General features: G+C 35.8%; 1 protein-coding gene across 2 annotated transcripts in view; it reads right to left on the minus strand.

The window, feature by feature from the left end:
- Positions 1-23,613, minus strand: part of Scn2a (sodium voltage-gated channel alpha subunit 2) — a 141,531-nt gene that overhangs the window by 57,753 nt on the left and 60,165 nt on the right. For both annotated transcript variants that reach the window (XM_090342720.1, XM_090342719.1), the window contains exons 4-12: positions 22,199-22,288; positions 20,981-21,109; positions 20,337-20,428; positions 19,186-19,458; positions 16,497-16,560; positions 15,110-15,251; positions 14,775-14,981; positions 13,315-13,602; positions 1,522-1,869 (exon numbers count right to left, since the gene is read on the minus strand). In XM_090342720.1, the coding sequence (XP_090198846.1) occupies positions 1,522-1,869; positions 13,315-13,602; positions 14,775-14,981; positions 15,110-15,251; positions 16,497-16,560; positions 19,186-19,458; positions 20,337-20,428; positions 20,981-21,109; positions 22,199-22,288 (1,633 nt within the window). The remainder of the gene's footprint in view (positions 1-1,521; positions 1,870-13,314; positions 13,603-14,774; positions 14,982-15,109; positions 15,252-16,496; positions 16,561-19,185; positions 19,459-20,336; positions 20,429-20,980; positions 21,110-22,198; positions 22,289-23,613) is intronic.

The following is a 23,613-nucleotide window of genomic DNA, read 5'->3' on the forward strand; positions in this document are numbered from 1 at the left end:
GTGTGTGTGTGTGTGTGTGTATGTGTATCTTTTGATTTGTCTTATTTTTCAATAAGAGATTAATAGGCCTCTAATGGTAACATCAAAAACTTCTTATTTAACTCTTCCAGTAGAATTTGTGTGGAATGTGTGGGACACTGTTGTGATTTGGAAGTTAGGTGCTGGTCTATTGCAGTTTTCTTTCTTTTCTCATCCCCCTCTGTAGTGTTTAATGGCTGGTTTCATTTGTTGGGCAACTTCATTCAGTTCCTGCTTTGCAGCAATTCAGTGCCTTCATGAACTATCTGCCAGTGAGACTCAAGAATGCAGGAGGAAAATGAGGAGATTAGCCTTTCTTTGTGGGTCTAAACTCAGGAGTCTTTTGAGACCTCTTCTGCCAATAGGGGATAGGAGACATTTATGTTGATTTCTGAAAATTTACAACAGACTGACATTCACTTTGTATTTATATAAATGAATTGTAGATTTTTGGTCTTATATTTAGTTAGCATTTATCAAGATGAGTGATCATCATAGTTTACTGAATTTAAGACCTCTGGTGTGATGACTGCTAAAGAAAAACATGAGAAGGAGAATGGTGTTGTTGCTCAAAGTGGTAAAACTTGAGCAGAAAAACTCAGGGACAGCACCCAGGCCCAAAGTTCAAGTCCACATTCGACAAAAATCAAAAACAAAGCAAAACAAAACCCCCAAACATAGCAATATGTGGTTGCACCAAGTACTTTCTAAGTAACTTCTGTTGAGTATAAATTTAATATGTAAAAATAAGTTCATGGGTCATTTGAATAGATGCTAAAGTTTTACAACACTGTGACCTGAAAAGAGAGTGAAGGGTTCATTATGGGATTTAGAGTCAATAATAATAGTATTTGCTGCTAGTGGGAATATCATGTTTTCATTTAAAATGAGATTTCTATGTTGTCGGTCTTTAAGGTGTGTATATTTTTTTTTTGCCAGTCCTGAGTCTTAAACTGAGGGTCTGAGAACTGTTCTTGGGCTATCTCAAAGGCTGAGCTTCACCACTTGTGCCACAGCAATACTTGTGACTTTTTCTATGTCTGTGGTACTGAGGAATGGAACCTGCACGGTAGGCACGCACTCTGTCACTAGGCCAAACCCCTGCTCCCTTAGTTGAGTATTTTTTTTTTAATTGAAAGTGTAACTAAAGTTATCAGACAACCTCCAAAGTTATTTATATCAATTGTACATACTAACTTTCATGCATTTAATTAAATTGCATTAATTACATGTTATGCTTGATAAATTGATGCTTTGCTTTTTGGTAAATTTGAAATTGTATTAATTACGATGACAGAATATTTACAATTATTTCTAAGACTTATCCTTGGTTTTTAACTCACAGATGTTGAGGATAAATGCATACATACAAAAATCCCATTCCAACCTTTGAACAATAGACTCCAGAAATTCTTAGTGGTGGAAATTAAAAATCAGCAACTCTGCCTGCAGCGGCCTACCACTTCCTTTCATCCCATCAGCGGCACGTTGAATTGGCCTCACCTCTGGCAGGAGCTGCCCAACAGGAGAAGTGAGTGCAGAGGGACCTCCGACGAGGGAGACCACGCCATTGCAGTCCACAGCGCTGTGCATCTTCCCGTTCATAGGTAGAATGGGAACAACTCTGGAGGCTCGACTGGCTTGGCTCACGTTGCTGTGCCGCCGCTCGCCGTGTTTGTGCGGCACAAATAGAGAGTCTCTTCTGCTGTCATTGTCCTCAAAGGTGCTGTGCTCATCATCGGCAAAGTCATTCTCAGAACCAATGTCCCTGGTTCGACCTCGGAAACTGAAAAGGCTCGCCCTACTGTTGCGTCTTGGAGAGAAAAGGGAACCTCGGATGCTCAGTAAAGACTATGAGTAACAAGAAAAGAAACAAAAGTAACATGCATAGAAGTTAAGAGCCAACATCCTGAAAAACTGGGCTTATGGTCTCATACCTGTTGACTTATCTAATAACAAATCATCAGACAGTAGGAACTAATAAGTGTTTTGTTGACTGCTTGTAGTATTCCAGCACTACCAAGGTTTTTTATTCTTTCATTTTGCTTTCCTTCTCTTCATTTTCATGCCCTCTCCGATTCTTTCCCTAACATAGTACTTCTCCTAACAAAGTACTTCCTAACACAGAAGTACTTTCATAATATTGTTTTATCTTGTAGTTGCCTAGTAGGAAAGCAATACTTGCTAGCTGAGTTCACTAGATCCATTTAACTGAATTCAATGGGAAGCAATCAATTATCTACATTTAGATCTCGAGAATGAAAAAAAAAAATCTGTCCACAATTAATTACACCCTGATGCATTTTTTCCCACACAGAAAAATAAAAAAATCAATTTTGCTAGCAGATTTGCTTAATTATAGCACAAGGAGCAGCTTCTCCCCTTTCTGGTACATATTTTATAATGGCCTTTATGAATAAATTAAGCAAATCAAGCTGAAATAAGTGTATGGTTCATTCCCTGATTCATTTTTCAATTTCAAGAAATATTAACAAATTCTAGTTTTCTCTAAGCATCTGATCACAATAATTTAATTCCTCCAAATGATGACCTTGGAATACTGTCATGCGTTTTCTTTCTCTTATCCATGGCCACATTAGGAAGAAGGAATAACTTCCAGTCTATTTTTAAAAGGTCATCTTGTTATTGCCTGGCCAATATCCATATCTCTTCTTTTAGTAGCCTGTTGTTTCTCATCAACTCTCACATGGCTTAATGTGGAAGACTTTAGATTCTACCTCTGTATCTAGAAGGGAGACAATGTCGTAAGCCATGGCAACTAGTTGATTTCACACTACTAGACCGAAGAATAGATTAAAGATAGGCATGAGATTTGGTTTGATCCAGTGGGTTTACAGCTTAGGTTCCTAAAGATAATGGATGCAAATCTGGGAACCTTAAAAGCATCTGGCCTACATAGGGTGGGAATCTAGAATAAAGTATGAAAAGAGACTTGGTTGTGATAACATGTTTTGGTCCCTCAGATACAACCATTGTTCTCAGAAGCTTTAGATTTAGTTTGTGGCAATTGTTCCTGCATGGCAGCCAGCACTGCAGAAGAAACCCACTGACATTTCCTCATATCTTGCAAAACTATCCTAGGTGCCAGTTTCTTTTTCAAAGATGACTAATTAAATACCTCAGCTTCCCCTCTAAGACATGAAGGAAAAATAATAGTACAAACCTCTCAATAATAACTCTAAATTTATATGGTCTTAGCTTTCCAATTAAGAAAATGCAATGTTAAAAACATTGGAGGGCCGGAAGTTTGGCCTAGTGGTTAAAGTGCTTGCCTAGCATGCATGAAGACCCGGGTTCGATTCCTGGGTACCACATATAGAAAAAAAGCCGGAAGTGGTGCTGAGGCTCAAGTGGTAGAGCTCTAGCCGTGAGAAAATCCAAGGAGAGTGCTCAGGCCCTGAGCTCAAGCTCAGGACTGGCAAAAAAAAATAATAAAATAAAAACATTGGATTGAAACCTTGGGCTATCCTAGCAGAGATTTACAATAGAACAAAACCTAGATACTTAAGGCCATATAGAATGAAAAGAACCTACAGGTTATAGAAACAAAAGCCATATAATGAGTGATTGTTGTCTTTAATGTACTATGTTATCTCTCATCGCTTTTGTTGTCCCTTGGTTATCTCATATTGTTACAGTATTTCACTTGGTTATCTGATATATTGTATATATGTGTATTTGGCTATTGAAGTCTGAAGTGGGTAGGGAAGGGAGGAAAACAAGATGAGGGGCAGGGGTGGGGGGAGGGAAATGGGGACCAAGACATGAGAAAGGGTATCAATGTATGTGAAGTAATGCATCTTCTATCTAGTGAATATAATGTAACCCTTTTATTAATTACAATAAACTCTATGAAAAAAACAAAAACCAAAAAACATTGTATTGAAAAATCAAGATCCAAAGTAAGTAAATCATGATTTACTTATTATCTATAAGTAAATCATCTCACTATCAAAGACATATTCCAACTAAAAGGAAAGGATAAAATTATGCTACAAGCAAACAGAACCTGAATGTAATCTGAAAAAGCAGACATCAAGTTCAAATCAGTCAGAAGGGCTAAAAAAAGACTACATAATAATGAAGAATCCATAAAGAAGACAGGATAACATAAGTATACTGCACCCATTATTTGTGTATTGTTTCATAAAATAAATACATCTAATATGGAGGGACAGGTAGTTTCAAACATGAACAATAGCAGCCTCATGGTGCTTTGTTCAATAGATTGTCCATATATAGGATCAACAAAGAAGCTTCAAATTAAACTTTTCCTTAAATCAAATGGTCTTTACAGATATCTACAGAATGTAGCATCCAGCAACTGCAAAATGCACATTGATTTCAGCAACCTATTGGGATTTCTCCAACATGGATCACAGTTTAGGCACAAGGTAGTAAAAATTGGAGTTTTTTTTTTTAAATTTACCAGGTATTAATGAAAGAAAAATAGAAATCAACATCAAGAGAAACTGCAGAATATAAACTCTTCTTTTTTGCCAGTCCTGGGCTTGAACTCACAGGCTGAGCACTGTCTTTGGGCTTCCTCAAGGATAGAGCTCTAACACTTGAGCCATAGCACCACTTCTGGCTTTTTCTGTGTTTGTGGTATGAAGGGATTGAACCCAGGTTTTTGTGCATGCTAGGCAAGCACTCTACTACTAGGCTAACCTCCCAGCTCCTAGACAAACTTTTAAATGATCAGTACGTCACTGATCATGGAGGAATAAAAAACTTGTCATAATCAAATGAAAACGACAATGCAATTTGCCAGAACCTTTGTGGCACAAGAAAAATAATTCTAAGAGTGAACTTTTTTAGCTGTGGGTGCATGCATTAAATTTCAGAGAGAGGAAGATATCACAGAGTGACAAAACCTAGCATTCTTCCACAGGAACACATCTAATTCAATTGCTAATCTAACACTCATGCCCTGTACAACTTCTAAGAAAGTGCTGGTGACAAACCAGATTTGGTCTCACCAACATCCCTGGAGGTGTAGATAACCAGTCAGTGTATCCACAGACTACATGCACAGAGGCCCTGGCACTGCCTCTGGAAGTGTGGGCATTGCTGTGATCTCACAGACCCTAATTTCACATGCTATGTACCCCGACTGAAATTCTGTACAAGACAGGACCTGGGTACTGTTACTGTAGCTCCATCTGGGGGAGACTGGCAGCAGGCACACTATTAGCTTTGAGTGCGGCTGCGCTGCATGCATCTGATTCAGGAAACAGTTGCTGCCAGGGAATTGGAAAAACAATTTACTAGTTTAGTAGGAACTGTATGGGAATGGCTAGTTGAGGACCAAGACCCTAGAAACCTAAGGTAGTGATTATATCTGGGTTTCCACAAACTCCCTCACTTTGGAACACAAATAGTGTTCCAGAGCCAAGTCTCTAGACTGCCATCTATTGATTTAAAGGACTCAGAAGTGGAGTGAATAGGAAAGGAAATGAAAATGCTAATTTTGTTTTGCTTCTAGTTTTGTCATAGCATTCATTAGCTATACATGGAAGGTTTCTTTGTGACATTTCCACACTAGATACAATGCACCCTAGGCAACCCCACTCCATCTATTCTCTCCTTTTCTACTCCTCCTTCTTAAACAAAGTCAACAGATTAGTTTTCATTGTTTTATTTTCACACATGCCATGAAACACTTCTTGTACATTCTCCATCTTTCTTAGTCTTCTCATTTAGTTTTATAGAGGCTTGTTTTTGACACTAGTTTGTGTTGATTGCTTTGCTTTGTTATTCAAGCATTCGGATTAGTTTTTTATATTATTTTTGGTTTGGGTAATTTTCTACTCTCCCATTTCATTTTAAGTTCTGTTTTCCTCTTTTACTTGTAGTCATTGTATGTGAAACAGACCACCTATCATTTTAGTATTCAACCTAAAACCTTGTATTTACCTCTTTCCTATTACCCTTTCTCTTTTAAGATTCCCTAGAACTACTTTTTGAGTTACGTTTTCCCCTATTTCTATTGTCCCTTTTGTAATCCATTTTTGTTTTTATATTCTCTGTCTCTGTCTTTCTGTCTTTGTGTTTCTGTTGACTTCTCTCTCTCTCTCTCTCTCTCTCTCTCTCTCTCTCTCTCTCTCTCTGTCTCTCTCTCTCTCTCTCTCTGTCTCTCTCTCTCTCTCTGTCTCTCTCTCTCTCTGTCTCTCTCTCTCTCTCTCTCTCTCTCTCTCTCTCTCTCTCTCTCTCTCTCTCTCTCTCTCTCTCTCTCTCTCTCTCTCTGTGTGTGTGTGTGTGTGTACCAGTACCAGTACCAGTACCAGTTCAGAGACTTGAAATCAGGATTTAGGTACTGTTGTTGAGCTTTTATGCTCAATGCTCACTTTAGTCATAGCTCTACTTCCAGCTTTTTGGTTTCCTTGGGGAGTCTCATAGTATTTCCTTCCTAGCTAGATCTCAGGCTCCTAAATAGCTACAGTTACAGGTGTGAGCCATAGGCTCCCAAACCTTATATTCCTATCAGGTAAATACCTATGATAATCATTCTTGTTGTGTAAATATTTTTGTGTGGGCATTAACCTGTTTAACTGTTTTCATTTCTCTTTCTGCTCTTTATCAAGATCACATGAGTTAGATTGTTTTCTATCTTCTACTTTACCATTAATCTCTTCTATTAAGCCAAGCCACCATTCCTTCCTGCCATGTAAAACCATATGCTTTGTATTATTCATTAGTGTTATCCCCCTACTTTTTTCCTTTACTACCCTTATTAACTAAAATATTTCTATGACACATAACTCATTTTTGATCCTATACTATTTTAAAGATATGGGAGCTGTAATAATGAAAGCTTTTAATTAGGGATTTCCATAAACTCAAGGATGTGGCTAATCACCCGTGATAACTTTTGAAGCTAAGCTGAGAAGAGCGGGGAATGAACTCAGCATTAAAGGTTAATGTTTGACTACAAAGACACAACCCCCCCCCCCCCCCCCGCCGGGAGTTTGGCCTAGTGGTTGAGTGCTTGCCTAGCATGCACGAAGACCCGGGTTTGATTCCTCGGTACCACATACATAGAAAAAAGCCGGAAGTGGTGCTGAGGCTCAAGTGGTAGAGCTCTAGCCTTGAGAAAGTCCAAGGACAGTGCTCAGGCCCTGAGCTCAAGCCCAGGATTGGCAAAACAAAACAAAACAAAACAAAAAAACAAACAAAAACAAACCAACCCCTATTCCCTACATTAGTGAAAAAAACAAGATATAAAAATTTCGCTACTACCTAGTTTTAACTAATATTTTAGAAATCCACAATATTTATATTTCTTAGACAAAAGTAAGAAGAAATTATGTCATTTGCAGAAAAATGGATGGAAGTGAAGATCATCATGTTTATCAAGTTAAGTTCAAAAAATTCAAGTATCACATGCCTTCACTCATTTGGGGAATTTAGATCTAAAATAATAATGATGATTATGGGATGAATGAAAAATTTGGACTGGATGGGGTGAATCAGCAGGAGAAGGGTAGTAGAAAGAAAAAGATTCTGAAAGTGAACAAAATGGAAGTACTTTACATATATTCATATGAACACAACTTGCTAAAACTATCAAACATTGTCTGAAAATGGGAAAAGATAAGCTGAGTTTAGGAATATTATGGAGCTAGTGAGGTGTGCTCAAAACACACTATATGCAGCTATAGTAAAATGTAAACCATGGTATTATTAAGTCACTCTAATTAAAATTAAAATTTAAAAACTCAGAGACCTTAAATCAAAAAGTAGGAGAAGGGGAGAAATAATGAATTTTAGAATGTAAATTAGTGAAATGGGGATGAAAATAGCAATACAGAAACCCAATGAAACAGAGTTGGCTCTTAATAAGACTTAAGTAAGTCAACAAACTCTCAGCCAAAGGAAAAGAAGACTCAGATTAATAACACACTTACAAGAGGTGATTGTGATAGCATCGATGAAATTCAAAGGAGTATTGTTAAGGAAGCATTTTGGCAGCTTACGTTGAGTAAATTAGAAAATACAGAAATGAAGAGAAAATCTAAATATATATGATTAACTAAAATTGTACCAAAAATGTATGAACAACATAAACAGATCAGTAACAAAAAATGTGACCAAAGGAGCAAAAAATAGTATTCCAACAAAGAAAATTCAAGGATGAAACAGATTCATTTTTGAAATCTCTCAGTCCTTTGAAGAAAAACTAAACATGAGCCTTCCTTAAACTATTGCACAAATCAGAAGTGTAGAGACTTCCTAAATTCCTTTTAAGCAACCCTTATTGCCTTGATACCAAAACCAGATAAGATCAAGACATAAGAAGAAAATTGAAGTTCAATTTTCATAAGAATAGACAAAAAACCTCGATAAAAAACTAGCAAACTGAATTTATCAGCACATTAGGAGATAATAATCTACCATAAAGTTTGTCTTATTTTATAGATGCAATGATGGTTTCCTATATGCTAATCACTAAATATAGCACAAAATAGCCTCAGCCACAGAAGGTACAATAAAAGCTTTGACAAAATTCAACTTCCTTTCATGCTAAAAACCTGTAGAAACTAGGAAGGATCATACCCCTGAGTAATAAAGTCTATATTTGTAAAGCTTACAGCAGTATCATACTAAAGGGTTAAAAAAAAACCCTGAAAACATGTCTCCTAAAACCAGGAATAAAAAAAGGATGTTCCTTCTTTCTTATTTGTGTTCATCGTCCTATGCATAAATATTAAAGTGACTAAAACTCTTAGCCAGAGGAGAAATGCAAGAATAAGAAATGAAAGTGATATAAATTGTCTAGGTCATTGTGTAATGAAAGCTACAGTAACAAATTGTGAAGAGGCTCAGTAATAGGTAGAAATAAATAAGGGGAAGATGTAAATTTGTGCTTTTAACTAACCTCCCAAATTATTAATGGTTTTACATTTTATTTTCTAGTTTTATAATATGTAGAAGCAGATTCCCTTTGTTACAGAAAATAAAACATCCCCTTTCACAAATAAAAAGTCAAGTTATCTCTAGTGTGTTGTATTCATAGATGATATGGTCCTCTAAATCAAAATCTTAAAACCTCATCCAAAAACCATTTAGTTTGAATAAACATTTTCAGAAAAGTAGCAAGATATCAATCAACAACTTTTTGGTGCACCAATAATTAACATATTAAAAAAATCAACAAACAAGTCTCATTTTATTGATTTCAAAAACAAGTTCTTTTTTCCAGACCTGTATCTTGAACTCAGGAATTGGACACTGTCCTTGAACACTTTTGCTCAAGGCTAGTGCTCTGCCACTTGAGCCACAGTTCCACTTTTTGCTTTTTCTGAGTATGTGGTACTGAGGAATCGAACCTAGGGCTTCGTGACTGCTAGGTAAGTACTCTACCACTAGGCTATGCTCAAAATATTAAAATACACAGGAATAAACTCAACCAAAAGGCTAAAGACTTTCAATGTGAAATCTATAAAATACTGAAGGAAATGAGGAAGGTATTTAAAGTTGAAAAGGTAGAATTAATATTGTAAAAATAGCCATTTTACAGAAAGTTATCTACAAATTCAATGTAATGTCAACCTTCTAGTGATTTTTTTTTTGCAATTTTTGTTCTCAATGTACTATGTGCAGTTATTTCTTTTCTCTTTTTTACCCTTTGGTTAATCTCGTGTGGTTACTGTATCTGACTTTGTTATCTGGTGCATTGTATATATGTTTATTTCTTTATTTGAAAGAGGGAAGGGAAGGGGGAAAATAAGATGATTGGGAGGGGTGGGTGGGGGAACGGAGGGCAAAAACATGAGAAGTGGTATCAATCTGTGAGAAGTAATGCACTCACTACCTGATAAATGTAATTGTAACCTCTCTATACATTACCCTGACAAATTAAATTAAATTTTAAAAATAAATGGAAGAAAGTCCCAAAATTCATATGGTTGCATATAAAACTAAATTTCCAAAGCAATTTTGAACAAGAAGAGTATTACAATACTTGATTTCAAATTATGCTGTAGGACCATAACTCATAGTCAGCATGGTACTGGTTCAAATTTAGACATGTAGACTAATGGAATAGAATAGAGGACCCAGAAATAAACCTAAACAGTTTGATTGTCCACAAAGGAGAGTCAAGGAAAAAGAAGAGAGTGGTAGGAGAAAATTGAATATGATCGAAATACAATATATCCATTTATATCTTGATATAATTAATATATGCCAATATAATATTTTAGAAGAAAAACATATTGGAGGAATAAAAGGGTGTCTTTAACAGTGTTGTGAAAACTAAAAATTTTATCTATGCAAAGAAGACTGAAACGAAATCCCTATTTCTTGACCTGTACAAAAATCTGTGAGAAGTGAATTAAAATTCTCAATATATTGTTTGAAAGTTTAAAACTTCTATAAGAATTCATAGAAAAGATATTTCAAACCTCATATTGTTACTGTATCTGACTTTGTTATCTGGTATATTGTATATACATTTGTTTGTTTATTTGAAATTGGAAAGGGAAGAGGGGAAAAAAGATGATTGGGGGCTCCAGGAGTTTGGGGTAGTGGTAGAGTGCTTGATTATCAAGCACAAAGACCTGGGTTTGATTCCTCTGTACCACATACATAGAAAAAAGCCAGAAATGGTGCTGTGGCTCAAGTGTAGAGTGCTAGTCTTGGGGAAATCCAAGGCCAGTGCTCAGGCGCTGAGCCCAAGCCCAGGACTGGCAAAAAACAAAAATAAAATGTAAACAAAAACATAAACATGATGATTGGGAGGGGATTGGGGAAGGGAAATGGGGACAAAAACATAAGAAGAGGGTACCAATGTGGGAGAAGTAATGCTCCTACTACCTGATGAATATAACTGTAACTCCTCTATACATTACCTTGACAATAAAAAAGAATAAAACACAGGATGTAGAAAAACAAGATAGTTCAATATGCAGGGTATAGGCAATGATGTCTTGAATTATAACTCTAATTTCTCAGTGAATAATAACAAGAATTAACAAAATTGTATCAAATGAAAAACTTTTGCTCATAGTAAAGGAAATGATGACCAGGAAGTAGGGACAGCTTACAGAAAGGGAGAAAACCTTGTCCACATATTTCTTTGTCATAGGGTTGCTCTCTACAATATGGAAAGAACTTAAAAATTTAAAGAAAAAACAAGAAATAATCAAATCTCTAAATGGGCAAATGAGCTGGAAAAGTAGGCCTCCAAAGAAGCACAAATGGCCAAAAGTATGTGAATATTCATTGTCACTAGTCATCAGAGAATGATAATCAAAAACATGTTGAAGGCCAGGAGTTTGGCCTAGTGGTAGAGTACTTGCCTAGCATGCATGAAGACCCGGGTTCGATTCCTTCATACCACATACATAGAAAAAGCTGGAAGTGGTGCTGAGGCTCAAGTGACAGGTCTGTACCCTTGAGAAAGTCCAAGGAGAGTACTCAGTCCCTAAGCTCAAGCTCTAGGACTGGCTAAATATATACATATATATGTATGTATATATCTGTGTGTGTATATATATATACATACATACATAAGAGAGAGAGAGAGAGAGAGAGAGAGAGAGAGAGAGAGAGAGAGAGAGAGAGAGAGAGAGAGAGACCATCTCACCTTGTGAGAATGGCTTTCATCAAATGAATCCAAACAGCAACAAACAATACTGAGATTCTATGGCATACCTGTTGATAGTGGAGGTATAACCATCAACCTATTATGGAAATCACTGTGACGATTCTTCAAAAGTCTAAATAACCATATTATACCATACACCATATTATGCCATATAATCCCAGCATGACTCTTACGAGTTAGTTGGCATACAATGAGCAGTCACTTTTTATTATGTTCTTATTCACATTAACTAAGTTGTGAAATCAGCCTGAGTACTCATCATCAAATGAAAGGTTATAAAAATGAATATCTACATACAAGCCCACAATAAAAGAAGGGAAATAAGCTAATCTCAGAAAGACAATTATCAAATGCTTTTTGCTGTGTAGGTGATCTAGGCTAACAACAACAAAAACCATATGGAAGCAGATGGGGGAGAATTGAGGATGGGAATGAAACCCTGGAGGAGGAAAGAAGGAAGACATGAGAGGACAGGATTGTATCTTTAAGGTATGTCATAGTCAAGTATTAAAATGATCACAATATAATGTATTATTGCATAGCATTAAAATACACATTTGTAAGAATGTGTGTCAATGTAGAAATAAGGGAAGGAAACAAGGAAGGAAGAAAGGAATGGAAAAAAGAAAGAAGGAAAGATGGGAGGAAAGAAGGAAGAAAAAAAGGGAAGAAAGAAACATATCTAAAATAGATGTTCAAAAGCACACAGCCCTCTTTCTATATCTGAAAACTTGGAATAATAATTAAATGAATAACTATGTGGGGTTGGAATAAAGGATTTAAATGAGTTCTTAAATGACTTTAAATTGCAATCACTATTGAAGTGCTTAAACATTAGTATTAAACATTACCATTAATGATGCAGTAATTGTTATTGTTTTTACTTGGATATTAAGGTTTCTCTACTGGTCTAATTGTCCCCTGAAGGACTGTGTAGCCCTGGGTCTTCTCTTGTAATTTGAAAGGTAATTAAGAATCTTAAATTTTAAGTTTTCCACAGATTATGGCAATGTTTTCCACAGTGAGAGGCATCCAGTGAAATTTTTCAGCAGTAGGTAAATTCAACATATCCTCTGAATGCCAGTCTTATGTATAACAGGGAACATAAAATCAAGTACAGTTAAACACTGCTGCATATTTAGTGTCATTTATCTTCCTCTGAGCTTCTTGGCTACACTGTGGACAAATTTTTTTCTTCAGTTTCCTTTGTAACAAGGATGGAAGGATGCATCGTGTGTGTGAAGTTTGCTCACGGATGGCAATAACTGCACATATGGCTTGGAAGCAAACTCTGGTCCACTTTTAAGCATCTGCCATTCAAAACCCACAGTTCACTGGGTACAGGCACAGTAGCTAAGAAAGGATGGGACCCATCTGCTGATCATTCTTCAGGTGGAAAACTGCCCGGAAAGGCTCAAATCTTTGACAAAATTAAAAACCCTCAAAATCAAAAGCCTCCTTCAAGCACCATAGAATCTAAAAATTTCTTCCAAAAAGTGGTAATCACACAAGATCTCTGAAGTGGCAGCCAAAACACTTGGTTGTTGCCATTGCACAACATCCAGGAAGAAGGCAACTTCAGCGCTGCCAAATTCTGGCCTATTCTTCAAAAGTAAAACCTTTATTGGGCAAAGACAAATTTTGGAAATGTAGTATTTTACCTGGTGTGGAGAAGAAAATCTCTTCTCATATGTCAATCTACTTCCTTCTAAGGAAAACCGGAATCCTTTTTTTCGTATGCTGTCTTCAGATGCTGATTTTCGGACTACATCTTCCTTCTCTTCTTCTCCAGATTGTTCTTTCTGTTTTTTCTTCTTTCTTCTGTTTTTCAGCTCTTTTTCACTCTTGGAGCTCAACTTGGATGCTACTGAGGAGCTCTCCGAGAAAACTCCTATCCCACCAGCTCCACTGAAATCTCTAGATTCGGCAGATGCTGCAGCTGCTGTTGCCTACAAGGAAAGTGTAACAACCTTCTAAGAAAGATAGATGATTTCAGATCCATGTACATTTCATATGCTGCATACAACAATTCTGGGAAACAGAATACTGTCCTCACCCACATCATTACATCAACGCACTCATGGACATGGTGAAATCCTGCACTCAGTTGTCCCACATTTTGCTCACTCAGTGACACAAACCAGGCCCTTGGTGTCATCAAGCTTTTGTGCTATGACTTGAAGAGTATGTTAAGAAGGGAAAGAACTGAAGAAGTGTCCTAGGACACTTGGCTTGCTTTGGGTCATCATCACTTGCATTTGACAAGGAATTTTAGTGCCAGACTAAATAAGTGAATTCCATTCAGACAAGCATTTACCTTACAGAACATTTTTTTGCTGTTTACTTAAGTCGAGTGTTTTACTACTTAATTTATGTACAGCAAAGACATATGACAGGTAGTATATTGTGGACTTCCAGATACTGGCATCTGTATATAAGTTAGAAAAATACAGTTTTTGAAAGAAACACAGTATTGTTACCTCCTCAGAATACTTGACTTGATTCACCTGTGATAGTGGCTTCAGGGTGGCCAGTTTAAAAGAGAAGACTCCCTCAACATTCCAAGGCCTAAATAAGCAAGATAATATGGCGTGGTATATATTTTATTTTGAGGACATACTAAGGCCTCAAAAGTTGTACAGTATAAGAAGCAAAGTGTTTTCAAAAATAATTCTCTGATGCAATCCTCATACCCTATGGATGGAGAACTGATATGGTCATTGTTCTAAAGTCGTTTGCCATTCCTGAGTACAAAAATCTTTGTCCCCTCCAGTGACACTGTAATGGAGGAGAAACTATAACTGAATTTGTTTTGCCCAGGAGACTAAGCATTTCAAATGAGACAAGTCTCTCTCTACTTTGTGAGTTTCTGTAAATGAGAATGTTAATTTCCTCAAGGGGTCACAAGGGAGAAAAGATAAGTCAGTGAAACAATTGTGCTTTTACATGTTTTGATGTCATTAGTATTGACTCTAAGTATCAGAAGAAATTCATATTCTACTCCCAACCAACAGACTCCTAATATTAGCCACAGACATGTCTAATGTATTTCTAATGTCAATACTTAGGTCATAAAACGAAGAGAATGAAAACATAAGGTCCCTAGATTTCCTAACAATACCTGAGCTTCTTCTTGCTGTTTTTTAAGCTGTTCAAGCATCTGCTGAAATTCTGCCTCTTTCTGTTCAGCCTCTTCCAGTGTAGCTTGATTCTGTTCCTCATAAGCCATGGCTACCACAGCCAGAATCAAATTTATAAGGTAGAAAGAGCCCAAGAAAATGACTAGCACAAAAAATATCATGTATGTTTTCCCAGCAGCACGCAGTGTCTGTAAAAATGGAAGAGGCATTTTAATAAATGCTTTATATAGAACTTTACAAGCTCACATTCTAAGCAATAAAGTTTTCTCTTGTTCTATTTCACACTTCCCAGAAGATTTATTATGTCTGTTCTTACCAGTTGGTAAAGGTTTTCCCAGAAGTCTTGAGTCATGAGTCGAAATAAGGACAAGAAGGCCCAGCTAAATGTATCAAAGCTGGTATAGCCATAGTTGGGGTTTCGACCAGCTTTCACACAAATGTATCCTTCTGGACACTGGCTGTAATTAGGTTACAGAAAAGAGAGTCTTAAAGTATGTAAGTTAGTTTTTCTGTTTCTATAGATGCCAATCTGTTCATGAGTGCTAGGGAAAGCTGATTTCTCTACCCTTATGTAGTGCTTAACTCTGCAGCATGTGGACAGGGTTAGGTAAAAAACACAATCTACAAATTTCATTTTGAAGGTCCTTCTAGGGCCTTCAATTAAAGTAATATTCATATAAAAGTAATAATATATAATATAGCATATTATATAAAGTATAATATAGCATATTCATATAAAAGTAATCATATGATGAATTACTTTTTCTAAGACTTATGGACCTGAGTCCATAGTCCGGTAAACTTTACAGTCTTGTAATCTTTCAAATAGTGAAGGGCAATTCTTTGTCTGCATATTCCTAGATTTGGTTCCATACAACAGTTTTCTTTTTGCCTTGAACTGAGGCCCTTGAGCACTGTCCTTAGGCTTTCCACAAGGCTAGCACTCTAGCACTTGATCCACAGCACCACTTTTGGCTTTTCTATGTATGCAGCACAGAGGAATCAAACCTGGGTTTTTGTGCATGCGAGGCAAGCATGCTACCACTAGGCTAAACTTCCCGCCCCTTAGCTCTTCAGCTCAAGTCTATTGCTCTACCACTTGAGCCACAGCTCCACTTCTCTATAAAACAATGTTTCATAATGGCAAGCATTAGTATGATGTCATCTATAATAAATAAATCCTATAGTAACTATACCTTAATTTACTTAACCAATGACTATTTATTATATAAAAATAAAGGCAAAGAGCAATGCTATTATACAGTGGAGTCAAAATTTGAATCTATGCAGACATGCAGACTCTGGGAAATAACTGTGTTTTAATGCACTTTATTAAACAATGCTTGACATATTACCATATGGACATTATTTTTATAATTTTGACCCACCAAGATCCTATTATTACAAAACAATATACTAATGCAACTACATGCTTATGAATTCTGTTAGCTTAAGCTTTTTATATATATATTCACTGCTTTCCTCTCTAATTTGGAAGATTCGATGTGACCTAATATAGAAAAATGCTTGCTGCATATGAGTGTGTGAAGGAGGTGAGATTCCACACTTATCCTGGCTATTTTGAGAGTCAGCATGAAAAGGGATTGGTGGAGGAGTGAGTGGGGACTGCAAAGTGAGACAAGTCAGGTTATTGAAGCTGACAGTGTAAGGAGGATTAAGAACTAATAGGAAACACAACTTACCCTGCGTCTGAGCTGTTACCACAAAGCAAAGCATCATTTTGCCCCTCCAAAAAATAGAAGTGACCTATTTAAAGAGCAAGGAGTAAGAGTCATTAAATGGGCTTTAAAACGTCTTCATTGTATTTAACTAGTAGAGCTTACCGATGTGTTCAGCTGTACTAACATAGACAACATAAGTAATATAAATGCAAACTATTCTGAGGACTTCAAGAGAAAGCTATAATAGTAAGGATGCTTTCTTTGCACAAAGTGAGAGAGAGGGAAATCTTCCAAGCAAGTGAAAGTGTACTTCATAAAATGATTTTTGCCTAAACTTAAAACAGACCCAGTCCGATTTTTTCCCTCTGACAAGTTTCATTTAATTTCTCATGAGACCTGGCCTTGAGTGTTGTTCTGTATTATGGTGTTTGTTTAGGGAGTTTTGCTTGATTTCTGCCTTTTCAATGGATAAAATAAATATTTTTTCATGGAAATATAAGTTATCTAATTTTATCTGGTTAAATTAAGCTTTATCATTGACTTTAATAAGCTGAAAATCCTCTAGGAAATATTAACATAAAATATGCATATTTATATATTTGCAAACAAAACTCCCCATACAAATAAGCAACCACATACGTGAGAAAAGCTTTCCAAACTATTATGCTAATATTTAAGACTACTTGAAGCACTATACTCTAAGGAGCCAGTTGTGGTGAGACTGAGAGGGCTGAAGTTTGAAGTCAGCTTTTGGCAAAATCATGAGACCTCGGGGCATGAAGGTGGCTTACGCAGTACAGCAAATACTTGGCAATCACAAGGTACTGAGTTCAAACCTCCAGAAAGATAAGAATAAATAGGAGTAGTCTAACATATTTTATAGGAACATCATAGTTTTGTATGAAAATTTAGATCCATTTGTCAAAATATGCATCACAAACAATACTTGGTGTGTATAGATTTAAATTCAAGCCTTTTAATATGATATCAAACTATATGTGGTCATTTTACCTGAAGAATATTTAGGGACTATATTTTTGTTTTTTAATCAAGACACATTCACTAAACATTAAATGGTAAATAATGAAAAGCAATTTTGAAGATTCGATTGCCTAAAACATTAAAAACACATTCACATCAAAAAGGAGCACTAAGATGGAAAACATGTTGAAAAATATACTTGCCAAAAGAAAAGACAAAATTTTAACATAGCTGGTAAATTAAAGTCTATGCAAATTCCACTAAAATGTTTTCTCTTGATAAAATATTGGGTAAAATTATCAACAGACAACTCACATTACATGAAATATATAACTTATTAGTGGTATTACAAGTTTTAGTTCTCTGCATTAATAGTTAAGAAACAATACAAAGAACAGTCAAGTATATTTTTCAAAAGACTTCAAACTAAAGCTATAGTGAATATTTCTGAGAGTTCTGGCAGGAAGGAATGAGTAGAAATATGAGTAATTTAACACTGTATCTCTATGGTCTTAAATTTGACCTCAAAAATGCCATTATTACAAATCCATTTACAGGAAACAACCTGAAATATATCCATGGTCAAAACTTGTCATCATCTCTGATTTTAATATTAGTTAATGGAAAACTTGAGAATTAATGAAATATTTTATTTATTCATTTACCCAATAGAGCTTATCTTCTCAAGTAATAATATTCATCAAAATGCTACATTTTAAACAATATTGTAATGAAACAAGTAATGTAATTTCATGCTCTTCTGAAAGCATGTAGAGTATGATGTATATCTCAAATTGTCAAAATTTTGCTAATTTAGAAGTATGTGGAGATGAAGAGACTTAGGCTATTAGCGAATGGAGGTGCTGGCTTCAGTGACAACAGAAATTCTGAACTATACGGCATATAAAATTATTCTGGGGGCTGGGATTTTGACCTAGTGGTTGAGTGCTTGCCTACCATGCATGAAACCCTAGGTTTGATTCCTCGGTACCACATATATAGAAAAGCTGGAAGTAGTGCTGTGGTTCAAGTGGTAGAGGGCTGCCTTGAGGAAAAAGCCCAAGGACAGTGCTCACATCCTGAGTTCAAGCCCCAGGATTGCAAAAAAAAAAAAAAAGAGGTCAGGAAGAATCTGAGAAAGATTAAAAACTAATTGTGGGGGCGAGGGGTGGGCATGTTGGAGATTTTGCCTACACCAAAAGAAAATTGCATTGATAAACATAATAAAATGGCTGACATCAAATCAACCAAGTAGAATACCACAATAGAAGACTAAATCAGGATGGTTTACCTTTCTGTTGAGTATACATTTTAAGGATAACAAACAACAAACAAATCTAAACCATTTTCCCTCATACTTCCTCTTTCTAGCAACACACTTCAGCGTACTACCCGGAGTGGCTCAAACTACTAAGATTTGTAATTAAAATTATTGAAAACATCTGACTAATGCCTACCAACTGAATAGTTTTGTGGATGTAACAAAATTTGAAACTGTTCATTTCTGGATTGGAAAAGACAGCATACATTTAAATGATGACATCACATCAATTGTCACGTAAGGAAAGAGGAATAAGATACCATATGATTTCATTATAACATCTTTGAAGTTGCTCTAAATGACTTTAAAACATTTGGCTTACATCAAATTTGAGATAATTTCTACCATGTATGTTTTTGAATATTTTAAAAACCTGATACACAGAAAGGCTAAAGGGTCATGTCTTACTTTTATCTTCTATGTATTCATCCCAGTTAAACATGCTCACAGTCCTATTGAATACAGTTCCATTGCCATCCAATGAGTTATTAAAGAAGGAAGTGATATTTAGTTCAAAGGAAGAATTGTCTGGGGGCCACTGCAAACATTTATTCCTCAGGTTGCCCATGAACAGCTGCAGCCCAATGAGAGCGAACACACTGAGACAGAACACAGTGAGGATCATGACATCTGAGAGCTTCTTCACCGACTGGATCAAGGCCCCCACAATGGTCTTCAGGCCTACAAGTAAAATCAAGAGGAAGAATTTGAACATTTGATTCATCAGCCACTTTACCAACAAAAATACCATCAACTTGTCCTGAAAAATATAAATGTCATGCAAAATGCCAACTGCATTAGCTGAATGTTGGTGACTGAATAAAAATGTTTATGATAAACTGGCTATCTGGTGAAATTAAATGAAAACAGAACTTTTACGTTGATTGAAAACTGAGTGGAAATGAACCAAATGTATTTCTCAACACTCATTGGAGCAAAAAGATGATTTTGTTCCTCATGCTTAAACATCAACCTCATGTAAACATGTCACATGTATTTGCAGATGTCTTACTTTCCAACCCATTATTGTTTTCAGAAGTCAATAGCAATCGAATGAGATATCTGGAAACCATTAAATTATGAGGTTGTACATTTGTGAATTCTGAAAGCCTGATTGTGGGCCAAAACAAGGAAGACATCTGAAAAGTGAGCCCCATGCAGCACTCATGCCACCCCTTGCTTTTCATTTATCTGCAGTTATAAAGATTACCAGGTTTAGAGTGACAGGGTCAAATTTGCAACAACTTGAGTGTCTCATAATTTATCTTCTTTGCAGAAAGCTTGATGCTGCAGGATGCACACTAGGTAGCCTTGTACTGTAAATGCCTCATGCAAAACTTGTTAAACTCAAAGGCTGATTTAGAGCAATTTGAAAAAAAGCAGCCAGTAAAAAGCCAAGAATAAAGTTCATCCAAAGCACAATGTACAAATTCTTGCTTTTCACAGATTTATTTGCGATATGCGACAAGCAATACGCTTTTGCAAAAAAAAAAAAAAAAAGCTATGATTGTGGCAACGACGCAGCTAAAGTCAGCCTCGGTGTTTAACCTAGCTCTCACCTGGAATGACAGAAATTGTTTTCAATGCTCGGAGAACTCTGAATGTTCTCAATGCTGAGACATTGCCCAGGTCCACAAACTCTGTCACATATCTGTAATAGGGGTCCACACACAAACACAATGACAGAACACAAGAAACAGTTGGAGATATAAGGGCCTACCACCTTATACCAGTTTCTTCTTACCTGGGATTACAGAAATAGTTTTCAAAGCTCTCAAGACTCTGAAAGTTCGAAGAGCTGAAACATTGCCTAGGTTTACAAATTCTGTTACATACCTGTAGAATTAAATCAGAGTTATTCAGAATTTGAGGAATCTAAGCCTATGTTGGTCTTCAAGACCTTTTCAACTTCATTGAATTCTGCCACTAAATTTCTCATTTAAGAGACGAATGGCATTGCAATCTCTATTATTTGGGAAACTTTAGTTTTATTAGTTTACAGTACTAATTGAAACCAAGAGTATATAATTTATTAGGATTGTCTCTAGTTTCTCAAAACTAAGCAATTTGGTTGGAAGAAAAGATCTCAGCTTCACATGATAACTAAGAAAATGCTTGATTCATCAAGAGAAGCCACCACAGAGAAATAGGCTTTCACCAGTGACTTACTTTCTCAGGACATAAAAGGTATGACAATACTTACGCAAATGTAATGACTGTGAAATCCAACCAATTCCATGGGTCCCGTAAAAACGTGAAATCTTCTAAACAAAAGCCTCTTGCAAGTATTTTAATAAGTGATTCAAAAGTATAAATTCCTGTAAAGGTGTACCTGAGAGAAAATAGCCAAGCTCACAATAAAAATCTTATAACTTACACCTATTTATTATTATTATTGTTGCTAGTATTTACATTTGATGCCAGGGTTTGAACTCAAAGTCTCCACCAGGTTTAATCAAGGACTTATCACTGAAGTATGCTTAATTTCATGGTGTACTTTGAGACACTCTGAACAACAATGACAAAAGCAATAAAAGATTCTGTATTGGTCTTCTTATTATATAATAGTACTATTAAAGTTTGAAAGTACTGTTACATCCAGAAATATATTGGTATAAAGATATTGACTGTAAATATGTGAATTTGTACTTCTCTATTAATATGTTTAAAGAATTAAAATAGCTATATACAGTGATACCAAAATAGACTGGGATACTAGTCCCAAAATGAATGGTCCCTTTGTCTTTAATAAAATATGAACTTATAGGAACCAGTTAATGGGCCAGATGCTGTGGCTCATCTTTATTTAAAAGATATTTTAAAAGTACAGATTAGAAGGATTATGGTTTGAAGTCAGCACAAGCAAAAAGATTCTGTTGATATTCTGTCAACAGAAAAATCTAGGTGTGGTGGGTTCCACCTATTAGCCAGTTATGGTGGGAAGTATAAATAGAAGGATTACAGTTCAGGCTAGCCCAGGCAAAAAGCAAGACCCTAGTTCAAAAGTAACTAGAGTCCAAAGAACTAGCTAGAGGTGTTGCTCAAGAGATAGAGTACCTCCCTGGCAAACAAGAAGCCCCATGTTAAAACCCAAATATTGCCAAGAAAATTAGAGGCAGGAAGTGCATCACTAAGAACTGTGATCCTGAGAACAAGAATGTAAGTTAAGCATAACATTTATCAGTAAACATTAATAATTACGGATAATTCTCAAGTACAAGATAAACCACTGCAGTATTTTAAGCAACTGAGTGAGCCACTGTGAACTAAGCCTTAAAGAAAATTAGTGCTTGAGATGAGTTTGAATCAATGTCTGGTTTAGTGGAGCTGGCATGATTTGTTAAAGATCTCAAGATACTAAAATCACAATTGGAAACATGGAGGGTTATCAACATTGAGACATTCAAAATCTTCTACTTACTCCACATTCTTTGTCCAATCTGGAGGGTTACTCATTGTCATAAACACACAGTTGGTAAGAATTGTGCACATAATAAGCACGTTGAATAAAGTAGAAGAATCTTGTCAAGGAAAACAAAGTTCACCACCATGATGTGTAAAACTATTTTATTCTACTTTCTTTTTTTATTATTTACATTTGCTTGTCATTTCTGTAATAGCAACTCCATACGGAGAACATTCCCTCCAGGCTAACCCACTATTATGATGCTATTTAGAAAACTTAGTAATTAAAAAGATTAGATGCAACAAACTGAGTTTATCAATGAATTACTTATAAATTTAAGTTTTCTTGATGACAGAGCCAATGAATGGAATTTTAAGTTTAGCTTGAAAAATAAACAAACCCTGACAAAAACTGCAGAAAGGTATTTGAAGGATTAATTGAATGCACTATAACATTGTTCTAACGGTCACTCTGGAAGAATGTCTTATATTAAGTCTTGTTCTAAGTGGAGTACAAAATCTACTGTAATTGTTCATTAAATTCCAAATTGTATGAGAAGATGTCTGGAATTTTGTGGGGTTGCCATAAGTCCAAATTACTAATTAAGTTTCCTCATTCTTGGTTGATTTAGCTGTAAAAGCAAGAATAAAAAAGCTTTCCCACAGGATTTTTATGAAGACCAAATTAGTGAAATTTTGTTAAATCTTTCATTTTTATATGCTTGGTAGATAGTAGATCCCTAAGAAATTGCCTCTCTTACTGCCTAAATAATAGAGGAAACATCACTTATGAATATGTGGTTTTCATTCTATTTCTCTTTTCCAATATAATATAGTATAGACAATACTCCTCATGTTAAAAAAGAAAACATAGATTGCATTTCCATTTCTTATATGGCCAGAGATGTTGAACATTTCTTCATGTGTCTATTGGCTATTCTTATTATTAAGTCTCTTTTTCTTTCTTTAGCCCAATTATCCCATAATCAAGGAAATAAATAATAGATGCTGGTGGGGATATGGCCAAAAGGGAACAATACTACATTGTTGGTGGGAGTGTAAAGTCGTTCATCCAATCTGGAAAGCAGTATGAAGTTTTTTCTTTTTTTATATATTTTATTGTAATTAATAAAAGGGTTACATGATATTTGCCAGATAGAAGGTGCATTAATTCACATACATTGATATCCTTTCACATGTCTTGGTACCCATTAAGTATGAAGTTTTTTCAAAGGGCTAAACATAGAACTCCCCTATGATCCAGCAATTCCATTCCTGGACATTTACCCAATTGATCACAAACAAGGCCATACCAAAGCTACCAGCACAGCTATGTTCATTGCAGCATTATTTGCCATACCTAAGACATAGAACCAGCCCAGATGCCCCTGAGTAGATGAACGAATCAAGAAAAGGTGGTATATATACACA

The sequence above is a fragment of the Megascapheus bottae genome, chromosome 12 (genome assembly GCF_031878675.1).
Source record: "Megascapheus bottae isolate mThoBot1 chromosome 12, mThoBot2.hap1, whole genome shotgun sequence".
In the NCBI taxonomy this organism is placed as follows: domain Eukaryota; kingdom Metazoa; phylum Chordata; class Mammalia; order Rodentia; family Geomyidae; genus Megascapheus; species Megascapheus bottae.